The 13,941-nt window shown below is 31.9% G+C and overlaps 1 protein-coding gene across 18 annotated transcripts in view; it reads right to left on the bottom strand.

The window, feature by feature from the left end:
* Nucleotides 1-757: 757 nt before the first annotated feature.
* The window catches only part of LOC106874470 (rho guanine nucleotide exchange factor 7), a 206,499-nt gene continuing 193,315 nt past the window's right edge, over nucleotides 758-13,941 (bottom strand). For 13 of the 18 annotated variants that reach the window (XM_052966455.1, XM_052966460.1, XM_052966457.1 and 10 more), the window contains 3 exons: nucleotides 8,195-8,279; nucleotides 5,963-6,017; nucleotides 758-1,919 (listed from right to left, as the gene is read on the bottom strand). In XM_052966455.1, coding sequence (XP_052822415.1) covers nucleotides 1,794-1,919; nucleotides 5,963-6,017; nucleotides 8,195-8,279 — 266 coding nt within the window. In that variant the 3' untranslated portion in view covers nucleotides 758-1,793. The remainder of the gene's footprint in view (nucleotides 1,920-5,962; nucleotides 6,018-8,194; nucleotides 8,280-13,941) is intronic. The other 5 variants (XM_052966465.1, XM_052966469.1, XM_052966467.1 and 2 more) reach the window with 1 other exon arrangement.

The following is a 13,941-nucleotide window of genomic DNA, read 5'->3' as shown; positions in this document are numbered from 1 at the left end:
ATATATATATATATATATATATATAACATACACGTTACACAAACCAGCACCAAAATGCCTTGATCTTGCAGCTTCTGCTACAATAAACTATCTGTATCACAGAACAGAAGAAGAATAATACACAGTATAGTTTTAAGGATTTATCCTGCTACTAAAAGTATAACATTCAAAGTCAATGAGTTACAATCTAATGAAAAGTAAAGTTTAATAGCTAAATGGATCCATAGCACTATGAACATTTTAACACTTTCGCACAAGATTAGCAGGGTTTTTTTTTTTTACTTAAAAATTTGTGATAGTCTAATATTGCATTATTTAGGAATTAATATTATTATTAACATTATTTTAGTTGGTAAAGAGTAAAAGCTATAAATTTCCTTAAATTTGTGGACTAACCTCTGAATTAATAATGGAAAAAAAAAGTAATTAAAAATACCAAAACAGACAAATATAGTCACCAGCCTGTCATACCAAGCTGGACAAAAGATATAGGTTTAAAAATAGCAGATATTTATTTTTTTCAAGTTTGTCAGCAAGAATACATTCAAAACATTCACACAACCTTCTCTCATTACAGTTCCCAACAGATGAATTAATTACAAATGATATCAGAATGTTAACATTTGGATTTTACAAAGTACTTAAAGTTTTCAAAACTGCAAAATTTATTGAGAACATTTTGCAATATTTTGTAGCAGTATTTGATATCAGTTAAACTGTGAAATATATAATAAAAGGATTTGAAAGGGAAAAAAACTTGACTTCATTTCTGTAAGACATGTTTATTAAAAATTTAGACAAAAACTATTTGTCATCTGAAAATATAAAAATTTTACAATTGTCAGCAAAGGGGGTGGAAGCATTTCCTTTTTATAATATTTAATTCAAACCTATCATAAGTTATCTGAATATTTCTGCAAAATGTTAACTAAAATATGTTTGAGTAAACAACAATATACAAACTACATGAAATAAATATTTAATTACATTCCAGTCCCTGGTGAAAATGATTAAATTATATTTCTTTCATTAAATGAGGTTTTCTATTATGTAAAAAATCCATGGAAAAATCTTTAATTATTTTTATTTTTATTTGCTTTGTACTTTAAATGAATAATTGCTTACATGTGATTTAAAAATGTACAAAATTTCATTCACAATAACCAATTACACAATGCATCTCTGGTTAGAAATCTTACAAATGTATTTGACCTTCCTTAATTGTTTGGCTGTTACAATGTACTATTTGTTATCAACAGACACTTTTTTTACAGAAAGAATACGAGTTCCGAAGGTTTAGTTTTCTCAGATTACATAGTTTTTAACAGTTATTGGTTCAAACATTTGAAAAGAAAAATATTGCTAAGAGGTATTTATTTAGATTTCAAGATATAAAAAAAAAGGAAAAAGTTCCAAATAAATTCATGGAATATTATGAAAGTAAAGAATGATTTTGTTCAACAACAATGTTTTTAAGACACTGCTGCCAGTGAATTCATTCTTCAGTCTCATTGATGCACCAAGCACATAATATTTACATACACATGTATGTACACAATGAAAAATATATGCATGTGTATGTGCATGTACACACAGATGTACTGGTGTCTGTGTAGGTGTGTGTGTGTTGGCTGTGGTTAAATGCAGACATTAATCTGAAAAAAATCTTAGCAAGGAACATTAACATCATGACACTGATAAGTGAAACTAAAAGGAACAGCCATAAGGAGCAGGCACAGTCATTTCAAGTAGAGAGGCAACAGATAATTAGGTTGCATGTAGTTAAACAAGAACTATGTCATATTCTCTTCCCAGGTGGTTGTATGACCAGCATTCTTCAAAGTGACAGGTAAAATGCTTTCAAGTTTCTTTCTTGCTTTTACTTCTTCATCCAAATCTTTGCGCAGTTTTTTCTGTTCCTGCAATAACACACAAAACAGACATTTCTTCATATCATTCAAGAAGTACCTTCTACCATCATATTGAGCAATATATAAATGTGTGATACCATAAAAGATACATACATATATATACACAAACATAAATTTTTTTTTTATTGAAAGAGAATGCAAAACAATAAGAAAGTGAAAGCTAAAATGCCTCAAATTTTTATTTCATACATTTGCTTTTACTTTCACAAAATTAATACTAAAGGTAACACTTTTAGAGCAAAAGAGATCACAAGTAAATGAAAAGAAAACTTTTTTGCTAGATGGTGAATTATTGCATGGACACTAATCATAACATAAGGACATAGGGAGTGAGAAACTTGGGGAAGGAGGAGAGATAGAGAAAGTTGTGAGCAGGCAGAAATAAACAACATATATATCATACAGAAAATTTTATTTTTGAATTGGTCATGCAAAGGACAATATATGAAGTAAAGGATGCTTTAACAAACCTATATATATTAGTACACAAACACACACACATACATATATATACATACACAGAAATGTACACATATGCAGGAATCCATATACAGACACATGTATGTGCATACACAAGCACACACAAATACATTTTAAATACACTCGCATACATAGATACATACATACAGCTGCATTAGCAAGACTTTATAGAAAGCAACAAAAAGAATGAATAATTTTCAGGGAAGAGAGTATCCAATGTTTCAGGTAGGGTTTTTCTTCAGGTTTGTAATGTCAGGGAAAAGGTGGAAAGACATTCTTTATGTTTGAACATGGGCTGCAAGTGATGGGGAACACAAAACAATGAGTGTGCTTACAAAGGCAGGAAGCAGTAGGAGAGAGAAACTAGGTAGGTGAGAAAGAGGGATGGGGAGAAGGAATAGGAAATGAAAAGTAGAAGAGAAGTGAATAGGGGTGAGGTGGAAGAAAGATTTCAGGAAAGCGGGAAGCTCTTTGGCAATAATAAAACTGAGAGGCACAGACTACCGCTACACAAACAAGCAGTAACTAATTATGAATTAAGAATAGTAATGAGATTGAAGAATATGAACTGGAAGCACAATTCACAACAAAACTTAAATAAATCTTTACCATCTGCATTAATAAACAATTACATGAGAGAATTATAACATGAAAGAATAAAACTTGAATTGAAAGAAAAACCTACCAATCTCATATTAGTGATGGATTATGTAACTAAGATACAACCGACAGATTTTTAGACATCGAATATTTTAATATACTGTACAGCAATTATCATTCATCAACAGATGGGATAATGAGAACAGAAAACAACCATAATGGATGACCACTTTTATGATAAATATCAACAAACTAAGAAAAAGTGCAAAGTGAATAGTAAATTCACTAACCAGAAGCAGTGACTAATCTGTAGATTATCTAAGGCTTATGAGAACTGTCAACCAGAGACTAATAGACAAGCTGTCCTTAAATACAAATTGTAAGCAGTAAGCAAAAAACTTTGTTATTGTAATATACTGCTTGAATGCTAGGTCATCCCATCAACATCATAAAAACTCCTCCCCAAGATGACCTAGAGTCTGGAATGTAAACAAGCAACACAACTGCAATGCAATATAGTTAAGTGAGCTATGAACTGAGCACTGCGCAAGTGTCTCCTAAAACTTATACCAACAACTGCCATGCAAAACTACTGAATGGAAAATCACCTAGTAAAAAGACTTGGTAATCATTTGTTGGTAAGGATATCTCACATCCTATAGAACAGCCCTTATTAACCTGCCCAAACAATGAATACTGAGATTGATGTGCGAGACTAGCTGGTAGTTGCATGTACAGGACTAGAAGCTAAAAACCAGGAGATACATGTGGTCAAAATCTACAGGCTTATAACATGCTTCAATGTGATGTATAAATTATACACAGGTTACTTTAACGTATTCCTCCAGCACTCCTGTAAAAGAGATAGTGTGATGACTAATGAGTAAGCAAGAAAGAGTTTGAAGCTGGGTCAAACAACTCCACACCAACAAGCTGTTTTTAAGGAGTCTAGACAGCACTGCTGAAACTGACTGTGGTCTATATATAGGGTGAGTGAATACATACATATACATACACACATCATAGGTACACAGGCATCAGTGTGTGGTTAAGAAGTTCACTACCCATCTAGGTGGTTTAAGGTTCAGTTTCTCTACATGACACTTTGGGCAAGTGTCTTTTATTATAGCCTTGAAGTGACCAAAGCCTTGTAAGTGGATTTGGTAGATGGAAACTGAAAGAAGCCTATCACACACACACACACACACAGTAATAACAATAGCTCTGTCCTTGAGCATTCATCCAAAAGAAAATTTCAGCCAGGCTGTGGATGAACACACCTTTAGATATAATGGACAGCAATGCTTCACTGATGCTGTTGGAGATATATACATATAAGCATCCAGTGTTGTTCTCCCACTGTAACCTTAGATGAATGACAAGTATAGCTATGAAAGAATAATGCAACCACACACACAGTACAAGTAAGATTATCTCTGGGCCCCTCTATCATGCAGACCTTCACAGCCAACAGTTTTCAAACACTATGCTTCACTGTTTGATAGAAAATTCAGATTTTCTTCAGTTGCCAGCCATTGCTTCTAATTATAGACTGCCATGTGCATTTATCCAGTGTGAAATGTTCCCAATAAACAGTGCTGGTGTTTAAGAACTAAGGGTCTTTTTTTTTTTTTTTTTTTTGTGATGTCATGAAATCGCTTTTTGGTTTGTGCTGAGTTAGCTTACCAACAAATAATTCTCCATAGAGTAATCACTTCGGACACCTGAAATCATAAAAATGGATGGCATGACCAACCTATTGTATATGGTAATTGATGAGGTGAGCTTCATACTGAAACAGTCCACCTTTTCTAGCACTTCAGAATCAGGTGTAAAAGATTCCCAACTGATGTTTAATATACACATTAGACATTTCTGATGAAATCTCTCAACTATTTTAACATATCATCTATATAGTGTCCATGTCTCAAATGAGAATAGTAGGGATGTGAAAGGAAAAATACAGATGAAAGCACAAATCATAAATGCAAAGCTATTTCACCAATCTCAGACAGATGAAAAGCAAAATTAACCTCGGTAGGATTTGAACTCAGAACAAATACTCAGGGCATTTTATCCAACACTAATGATTCTGGTACAAATAAAACAATGCCAACACTGGTAAGTACAAGCTGAAGACAAATAATGAACTAGCATTTTATATTTTCTATCATCACTAGAATGAATTAGAGTGCTGATTTCATCACCTAATGTACTTAATTTGAAAATCACAACAGTAAACATACTGAAAAGTTTTTTTTTTGTTTTTTTTTTGTTTTTTTTTTAATAAGTCTCCAATTTAATTCTTCAGCAGACAACAACAAAAATACTCGTTTTAGACAACATCATACAATAAAAATATATCTACGAGCTTGGAATTAAGTTTGTAACTATTCAGAATAGTCACAAACTTAATGAAGGTGGCAAGCTGGCAGAAACATTAGCACACCAGGCAAAATGCTTAATGACATTTCATCTGTCTTTACATCCTGAGATCAAATTCTGCTGAGGTTGACTTCGCCTTTCATCCTTTAGTTGAGCACTGGAGTCAATGTAATTCATTTAATTCTCTCTCCCAAACTCATTGGCCAAGGGCCAAAATTTGAAACGAATAGTTACAAACTTAATTCCAAGTCAAAAATTATATGTAATTAACTAAATAACTAAATTTACATCACAAGATTGAGAAATTAATTAAAACTTTACAATAATATTTCAAAGGGAGTGTAAAAATGATGTAGTATTCAAAAAAGAATTATAGAATTGGTTTTAGGCTTCACCAAATGAAAAAGAATTAGCATATATTTGCAAAAAATTCATTTGGCTTCAGCAAAAAAATCTCGGATAGCCACAATAAATGATAAAAGAATGGAATGCGAGAAAATAAACAAAACCGAAAGATCTGTATCAATTATACTTCAGACAGAGACAAACACAGGGATACTACGCACCAGACTTAATTCTTTCAGATGATCTTTCAAAGTGTACACTGTGTCAACCAGTCCCCTACAAATAAGAATAAACAATGCAATGTTATATTTGTCCTGAAACAAATATTTGGTAGATTTACATCTCTGTGAGAAGAGAAAGTGTCGACAGCAGCTTAAATATATGAATGAAGTCTAAACAAGCTGTTTGTATCAAATTAAAACTGACACCTCAACCTAATAAACAATGAATCCACACCAGTTCGACAATTTCTGAGATAACATGTTTGTTGGATATAAATGCATAATTCATTACAATATCTTATACAGAAGTCAATCAAACACCTTGCATTTGTACATGTGTTTGTGCAACAGTGAATGTACCCCCTGCATATATCTTGCTTTAAATTCTCATTTCTCCCTCTTCATCTGACCTGGCCCTCATCACCTTTTCCTATTTCAACTGATGTAGAGTCTGTTACAAATGTTACTCTTCCTCTTTGAACATCAACCTCCAACATACAGCTCCTAACCAAATGACCACTTCATACATATTCCCATCCCCCACTTTTCTCCATACCAACAACTCTACTTTACTTCCTCATTAGTGATGTCATTCAATATAGAAGTCCACCATGGACCTGATTGACAACACTTCTATATTCTCTCTCTCTCTCTCCCTCTCAAATAATATAAGGTCCATTAAATACAATAAATATAAGTCATTAGATATTTGAAAGTTATCAGATCCACACACACACACAATAACTGTCATTCTGTAACATTTTAATGGCTCTTGGTCTCACCATCAAACTTGAAGACTAAAAACAAAACATATCACATTATCTTGAAGAGCAGATATTCCATGATGCAACATTTTCTATAGTTTCCAAAATTTCCTTCACATTATTAACTTCGTGGTTTTCTCTAGAATTTTTGAAACAGCCCTAGAAGGAGATTCTGTCTACTAATTGGATGAATAATCTCCATTAACTGAAGTTTTGCATCTCACTATATTCCTTTGACTATATACATTATCAATATGAGGACAAGCAGCTGGTTTAACAAAATTAGTCCTGAATATGTTTGAAATGGAGGCTTTAGCACATGCTGTTTGCAGTATTGACTAATTTAACATGTAGAAAGTCACATTACAATTCTCATACACTAGAGTATGCAAATTGGTTATCTATCTATCTCTCTCTCTAACACATACACATGCAACAGTCTCATATAAATAGGAACAAATTCAGTTTTACATACATAAAATTTGATCGATATAAATATTTGTAAATATATTCAAATATTCAATATACATTATATGACAATATAGCAAAATGATTTCAATTTTATAATCTTACGGTCACCATAACTTATTTAACTTATTTCAACTGCTTCACAGTTTTAGTCATTCTCATCTAAAGTTGCAAACTTCTGATGTATGTTCATATGAGATACCTTTGATGGTTTTACAATAAGGACCCCAGTCCTATCAATAGTCTAAATATTAGAATATTATCAACTTGGAAGAATCAGTCAAACTGTAAGAGATAATTCAACCTCCAGCTCGATATATGGTGCAGAGAAAGGGCCATCAACTGCCCTGAATTCCAGAGCAGAGCATACTGAATTTTAATGACAAAAACTTCATGTGAATCACTGCCAGAATGATCTCATTATGTTTTCTTTCACAATATCATGTATTTCTAAGTCCCTACACTGGGTTAACAAGTATTATCAGATTGGGTTAACAAGTAGTAGATACTTGTTAACCCAATGCTGGGTTCATCTGTATTATCAGCAGGTTTTGCCTTTTATCTTGTTGGGTTTCTAATAACCTACCTCCCCAGGCTAACCTGCAAATGAGACTGTTATTGCTCACCAATAACCTGACTACATAATAGGTTGCAGTGAATTCACTGCACCCCACACATTACTAGTAGCCTTCAAAGTAACTTGGCAAAAAAGTTACATTAACATTTAATAAACACGCTAACACCTGAATTCAGTGTGTGTAAAAATTGTTTTGGATCATATTTATTGCTATTTATTATTTAACCACCTTAAAACTCAGTTGCAACTTTCAAAAAATGCAATAAATTTCAACTTATTCTGTTCTAGATATATCACAAAACTTTATATAAGCAAATTTTTTTTTTTTTAATTATCAAAAAACACAAAATTTGTATTAAGCATATTGAAAATGAAAAACTTAGAAAACTTAGAAAACAATATTGACAAAAAACATAGACATACTTTTCCTTGAAGACGAATTCTTCCCCGTCCACATCATCAATTATTTTTTCCTCTTCAGCGATAAGCACATGAGGGCTATATATTGCTGGAAGCCATTAAAAGCAAATTCATAGTTACAATTTATTATACAAAAGTCAAATGCTATTTCCATAATTTTTCTTCTTAAAAATATATTAAGCTTTAAAATAGAAGATAACATGTAAAATATGAGACCAGATCTAAACTTTTAAAACAAAATTTTTAATATAATTCTTAAAGGTGAAAGGAAAAAAATATTTGACTCCAGAAAATACTATTAAAAGAACAGCTTCATGGAGATATGTAATATGACAAATAAGATAAACAAATGGCAAGCAATCAGAAAAATAAATTGTCAATTTTCTTTTTAATAGAAAATGTTAAGGTGTACATTATGTGAGAGTTTAAAAAAAATACATAGTTATATTTATTATTGAGAGAAAAGGCAGCATGTACATGCATCTGTATGTGTGCATATGTAGATCTGATCCACAAAAGAAACTTAGAGTTGATTCTAAATTTATCTGTGAAACTGTCAAAAAGGGATTCTGATTACAGATATGACATGAAATATTCAAAGTAGCATAAGTCAGAAAAGAATGACCTCTACAAAAATAACAAGAGTTATGTTTTATTTAAAAACCATAAAGTTTTAAGCAAGACTGAAAACCATAGAAAACAAACAACAGAAACTGTATATGGCTTGTTCAGATTCACTAAGACAAATATCTTTGCATGTTTAACAACTGTTCAAATAAAGTTAAAAGCGTCTTTCAAAATTGTATTTCATTAAATCCCTAATTAAATCAACAGTGAAAACATTAAAGCTTTTGAGAAAATTAATTAAAAATGTACCCAATGCTGATGGCATGAGGTTACTAATTGTGTTGTTCAAGAAAAGAATTTAGAATTTCTTGGTAAAATTCATTATACAATTTGAAAATTTTATTTTACATCAGAAACTTGAATAAAATCTTAGAGACAGTAATTACCTAATTTTCTTTAGTAATGACTCCGATATCAAAGGATTACCTTTACTTAAGCACTAAAAACTGTTCTAGTATGTGGAATTTCTATAATACCCGGTTGAAAGTTGTTTCTAGAAAGATATGGGAACTAAGCGGTGAGGTTAAAAATCATAAAGTTAGTTTTGAAGGACATGATGATGTGGGGACCAACTCAAATGATTATTTTATGCTGCATGCTTATCTAAACCATACCAGCATCAAATGGATGCTGTGATGAAGACAGTGATATTTTGAATACACATTTAAAAAAAAAAAATACAGAGGGTACAAAAAAAAGTGTATGAGTGAATTACAAATGGTCATTTCAAACCCATTAATATCATGGCACAAATTTATTGCTAAATATGGGAAAATACATTGTAAACATTTACCTTTAAAATTTGCATAAATTCTTGGGGAAAAAAAACTCAACTAAAATAAGTTTGAGAACAAAAATACAAATGTGACAATTACACTCTGTTAGAATGATTGTAAGCATTAAAATCATATATCCCTGTATTTACATTTACTTTGTTATCTTATAACAATAATATATATTATTTGCTATCAAAGACTTGCCATGTGTATTACAAATCCCTCTCCCAGCTGAGAGATGCACACAGGCATCAAGCAATCTGCCTTTCACTCTGAGAGTGAGGTCCTTTGTTGCAAGCAGGGGTAAGAGCACTCTGAACTTTGCCCAGCCTAATCTTAGTGTTTTGTCTGGTGTGCTAAATGATTCTGCAAGCTCACTACCTAATAGTTCAAAATTAATAATAAAGCACAAATGGAGGTGGGGTGGATATGTGTTTCTTATCACAATAACTATCAAGATGCAATCGCTTTAGTTTTTCAACTTTCTCACACACACACACACACACACACACACAGAGTCTTCCTCATATTAAAATCCTTTGGCAATCAAGTAGAACTCAATAATATATCGTATGAATGCCTCCCCTTTCTTGTTTACAATAATAAAAAAAAAAGTGTTTTAACTAATTATCAAAACACAAACACAAATTAAAAATTAAGATAAATTATGACACCAACTTTTTTTTTATATTTCATTCTATCTTTGCATTTTAGTTGTCTGAATCTTGACAGCTAATCCAAAGAAATTCGACACTTCTACAATAAACTGTCCAATAAAGATAAATGAAAACATTGAACTTCACTATTTTATATAGCTTATCAGTTAAAAGAGACATCCGTTTTATCTAGACTTTGTCAACAGAAATATTATTACAATGAGAGGAATTTAATTTTTTAACTTAAATGTTTCTCGCATCTTACTCTAATTTCTCAAAAATTCAGCTTAATTTTATCTCCAATTAAATATTTCATTACATTTTTGTAATGAATTCAAAAACTTTTCTGTAGTCTATAACTAAAAATTTGTATGTTTATCTCTTGCCTGAGAGTAAAGCAGCTAAATGAGCCAATGTACTAATGTTTCAGTATAAACTCTATAACATTGTATCTTAACATTTTGTTACTCTATTTGTGTCAGCATGTATTGCCTTTGTTTCAGTTCATTTTGAAAGTAATGAAGAATTTAGTAAAATAACTTTGTCATTATTAAACTGTATTAAGAACATAAATAAACATAGAATACTGATGGAAAGTCTTAAACTCTGATCACTTTAAACCTTTAGTAATCAGATTATTCTGTCAAGTGTAATGCTTATTTATTCACATTCCTTCAAATTAATAATGCATTGTCTTATAGCTTTCTGATTTTTATGAGATAACTGTTAGTTCATGTTCTCATGATTCAAACCAGTTTTTCTTTTGAGTTACTTTTCTTTAGAATTACTGTCCCCATGAGAGAGAAGATCATGTCTTGCACATCCATTACAGCTTGGTATAGTTTCTATGGCCAAAAACCCTTCCTAATAGCAACTACTTTACTAGTATACTGGATGCGTTGTATTGGGGCACCAGCACAGGAGAGGTTGTCATGATCCCTCATGGTCATGACAAAATTGAAGTATCTTCTCTACCCTACAGTATTTCCATTTGATGGGTAACTACTTTACAAAGAGAATTTACCTTCTCTCCTGAATGACTAAAGAGATTTTTCTATGCGTTCTCCATAGCTTCAAGATAAGCATATCAAGAATGTGAAGATGAGTGTGAGCGTGATGATGATGAAAAGGAAGTAGTTGGAGGGAGAGAGACTGTAACTGCTAGCAGTTGGTTGTTTGGATTTGAAAAGAGCAATATAGAGGCATAAAGCATAACGCCATCACATCAAGGTTAATTCAGATTCTAATCAGCTGTACTACCTCTCAGTAACTTTTATAGCCTGGTCCATTGGTTTGATGACTCTGTAGTTACAGCTTTCTAATGTATCCCTGTTGCACTTGCAGCAGTTGATGGTGATGATGGCATTACACCACATGTGCTGCATTATCTGATTGATTATTCAAATGACTAACTCATATCATACTTCAACAGATATTTTTTTTTTCTGTTGAAGCAGGTTATTAATCCCTTCAGCCACTACCCTTGACAGATCAACTGTTTTCCCTGCCTTCATCTCTTAATTACACTATCACTGTACATGACTATTCCCTACTTGATTTACTTGGAAGTAAACCCACTCTCTTTCATGCATTCTCCTCATTCAACAAACTCTTGTAACAGCATTTCCAGACCAGTTCTTCTCTTCAATAATAATACGTGCTATTTTTGTTCTATGGTCACTTCTTTCGAACGAAATTTCAATTTTTTTCTCATGCATTACCATTCAAATCAAAATACCTCATTCATGCCTCTGATTCTCATACCACAGAACATTAAAAAAATTATGCTTCTCGCTTACTCTCTACAATTAGCTTTGAGGCTTCCTCTCTTTTGGCCTTTCCAGGACAGTCTGTGAGCTTTTATGGTGCTATCTACATTACTTTTCCACCACCCTTCCAACTGGATGGGTAGTGGCACCAGCTATCAATTTGGTCTGTCACTAACAGCAGGATGTTTTGTAGTAGCTCGCAGTTGTCCTCTGAATTATTAGTCTCTATTTCACCTCTTCTCATCTACATCACTTTGTACTTCTTTCAACCTTTAGAATGGTTGACAAATCTCTCTCATCTTACGTATTGTCCATCTTTAACCCTTTTGATACCAACCCAGCTGAAACCGCCTCTGGCTCTTTAATACAAATGTCTGGTTTTCAAAATTTATGAATTAAAATCTTCCACCAAACCTTAGTCACAATTAATGTTCCTAACACTAGCTTAATGAACACTAAGCTGTTTTACTTAACTCTCTGTTATATTTAAAATTAATTGAAAGAAACACAGAGCATCTCAAAATAGATATGGTAACAAAAGGGTTAAAGTGCCTTGTGTTTTTGCATTTGTTTTGCTCTTGCCCTAAAGTCACTAACTGCTAACTGGTGTTGGGTGTTACATTCTTCCCTAAGGAAACACTCAGCATTCAAAACCATTATTGCATCCCATTTCCAAGAGAATATAGAGTAAATGTCTTAATGTTCACCTGACTGGTAGGTGATCTGGTGGTTAGCCACCTTCCAGGAGTCAGTGTTAGAAATGGTTAGTTCGTTTGCATCACAGTACTCCAGGACCCAAAGCATATCAAGAGAAGGAATTTATAAACCACAGGAAAGAAAAAAAAACGAATTGACACTAATGTGATTTAAACTCAGCTAATTGAAAAAAAAAAGTGAAAAAAGAAAGTTTGCCTATCACTGGCCATGAAATTCAATTGTAATAACCCTTACAGGGTGCAAAGTCAAGTAGTGGAACCAGTACAGTGACATTATGACAAGGTTTAGACAAATGCATAATTGATAAAACCTGCAAGGGCAACTGAAGTAGGTCATAGCAAGCATTTAATGCCCAGAATAAATACAATAATAATAATATAACAACATTATTTTATTGGCTCTGAAATAAAAATCAGAAAAAATTAGAAATCAGAAAGAAACAGAAGTTATTGTAGATAAAATGTAAATAAATGCAAAATCTAATATAGAGCTGAATTACAGAACAAAAATGGAGAGTTTATCCAGGGCAGACATTTGAAAGACTGTTCATGTTATGATTGCATACAAACAGACAAAAGCATGCCATTCATAAGAAAATAATAATCATAAAATTATACATAATTGCACACTTGGGAGAAAAATTATATCACACACAAACAAGAAAAAAAGAGAGAAAAAACACAAACATTTAACGAAGGCGAATAAATGGAGGTGTAATTAAAATTTCATTTTATTTTATATATCTCAGATCATAAAACATTAAAGACTTTTTACTTTTTACTAAAGTTGTCTTCTTTCTCTTTCTTGCTCTCTCTCTCTCTCTCATATATACATATATATATCGATAGAGAGATAAATAGAACGAGATTATATAACTATATTTTTCAAATTTATAATAAAACGATAGTCTTTAATGATGATGTAGCATTGCACTTAAGCCAATTTTCACTAGACGTTTTTTGTGCAACTGAACATTCCTCCCCTTTAGCATGCAAGAGATACTGAAGAATGCATGAGTGCACACGTGTGTGTGCATATAAATATTTATACCTATATGTGTATGCATATGTATGTATATATATATATAATATACATATATATATACATATATATATATATACACACACACACACACACACACATATATATACATATTTATATATATATATATACACACACACATATATATACATATTTATATATAT

The sequence above is a fragment of the Octopus bimaculoides genome, chromosome 3 (genome assembly GCF_001194135.2).
Source record: "Octopus bimaculoides isolate UCB-OBI-ISO-001 chromosome 3, ASM119413v2, whole genome shotgun sequence".
Classification (NCBI taxonomy): Eukaryota; Metazoa; Mollusca; class Cephalopoda; order Octopoda; family Octopodidae; genus Octopus; species Octopus bimaculoides.
The sequence above is the reverse complement of the archived record's forward strand: the minus strand, read 5'-3'. Positions and strand labels throughout refer to the sequence as shown.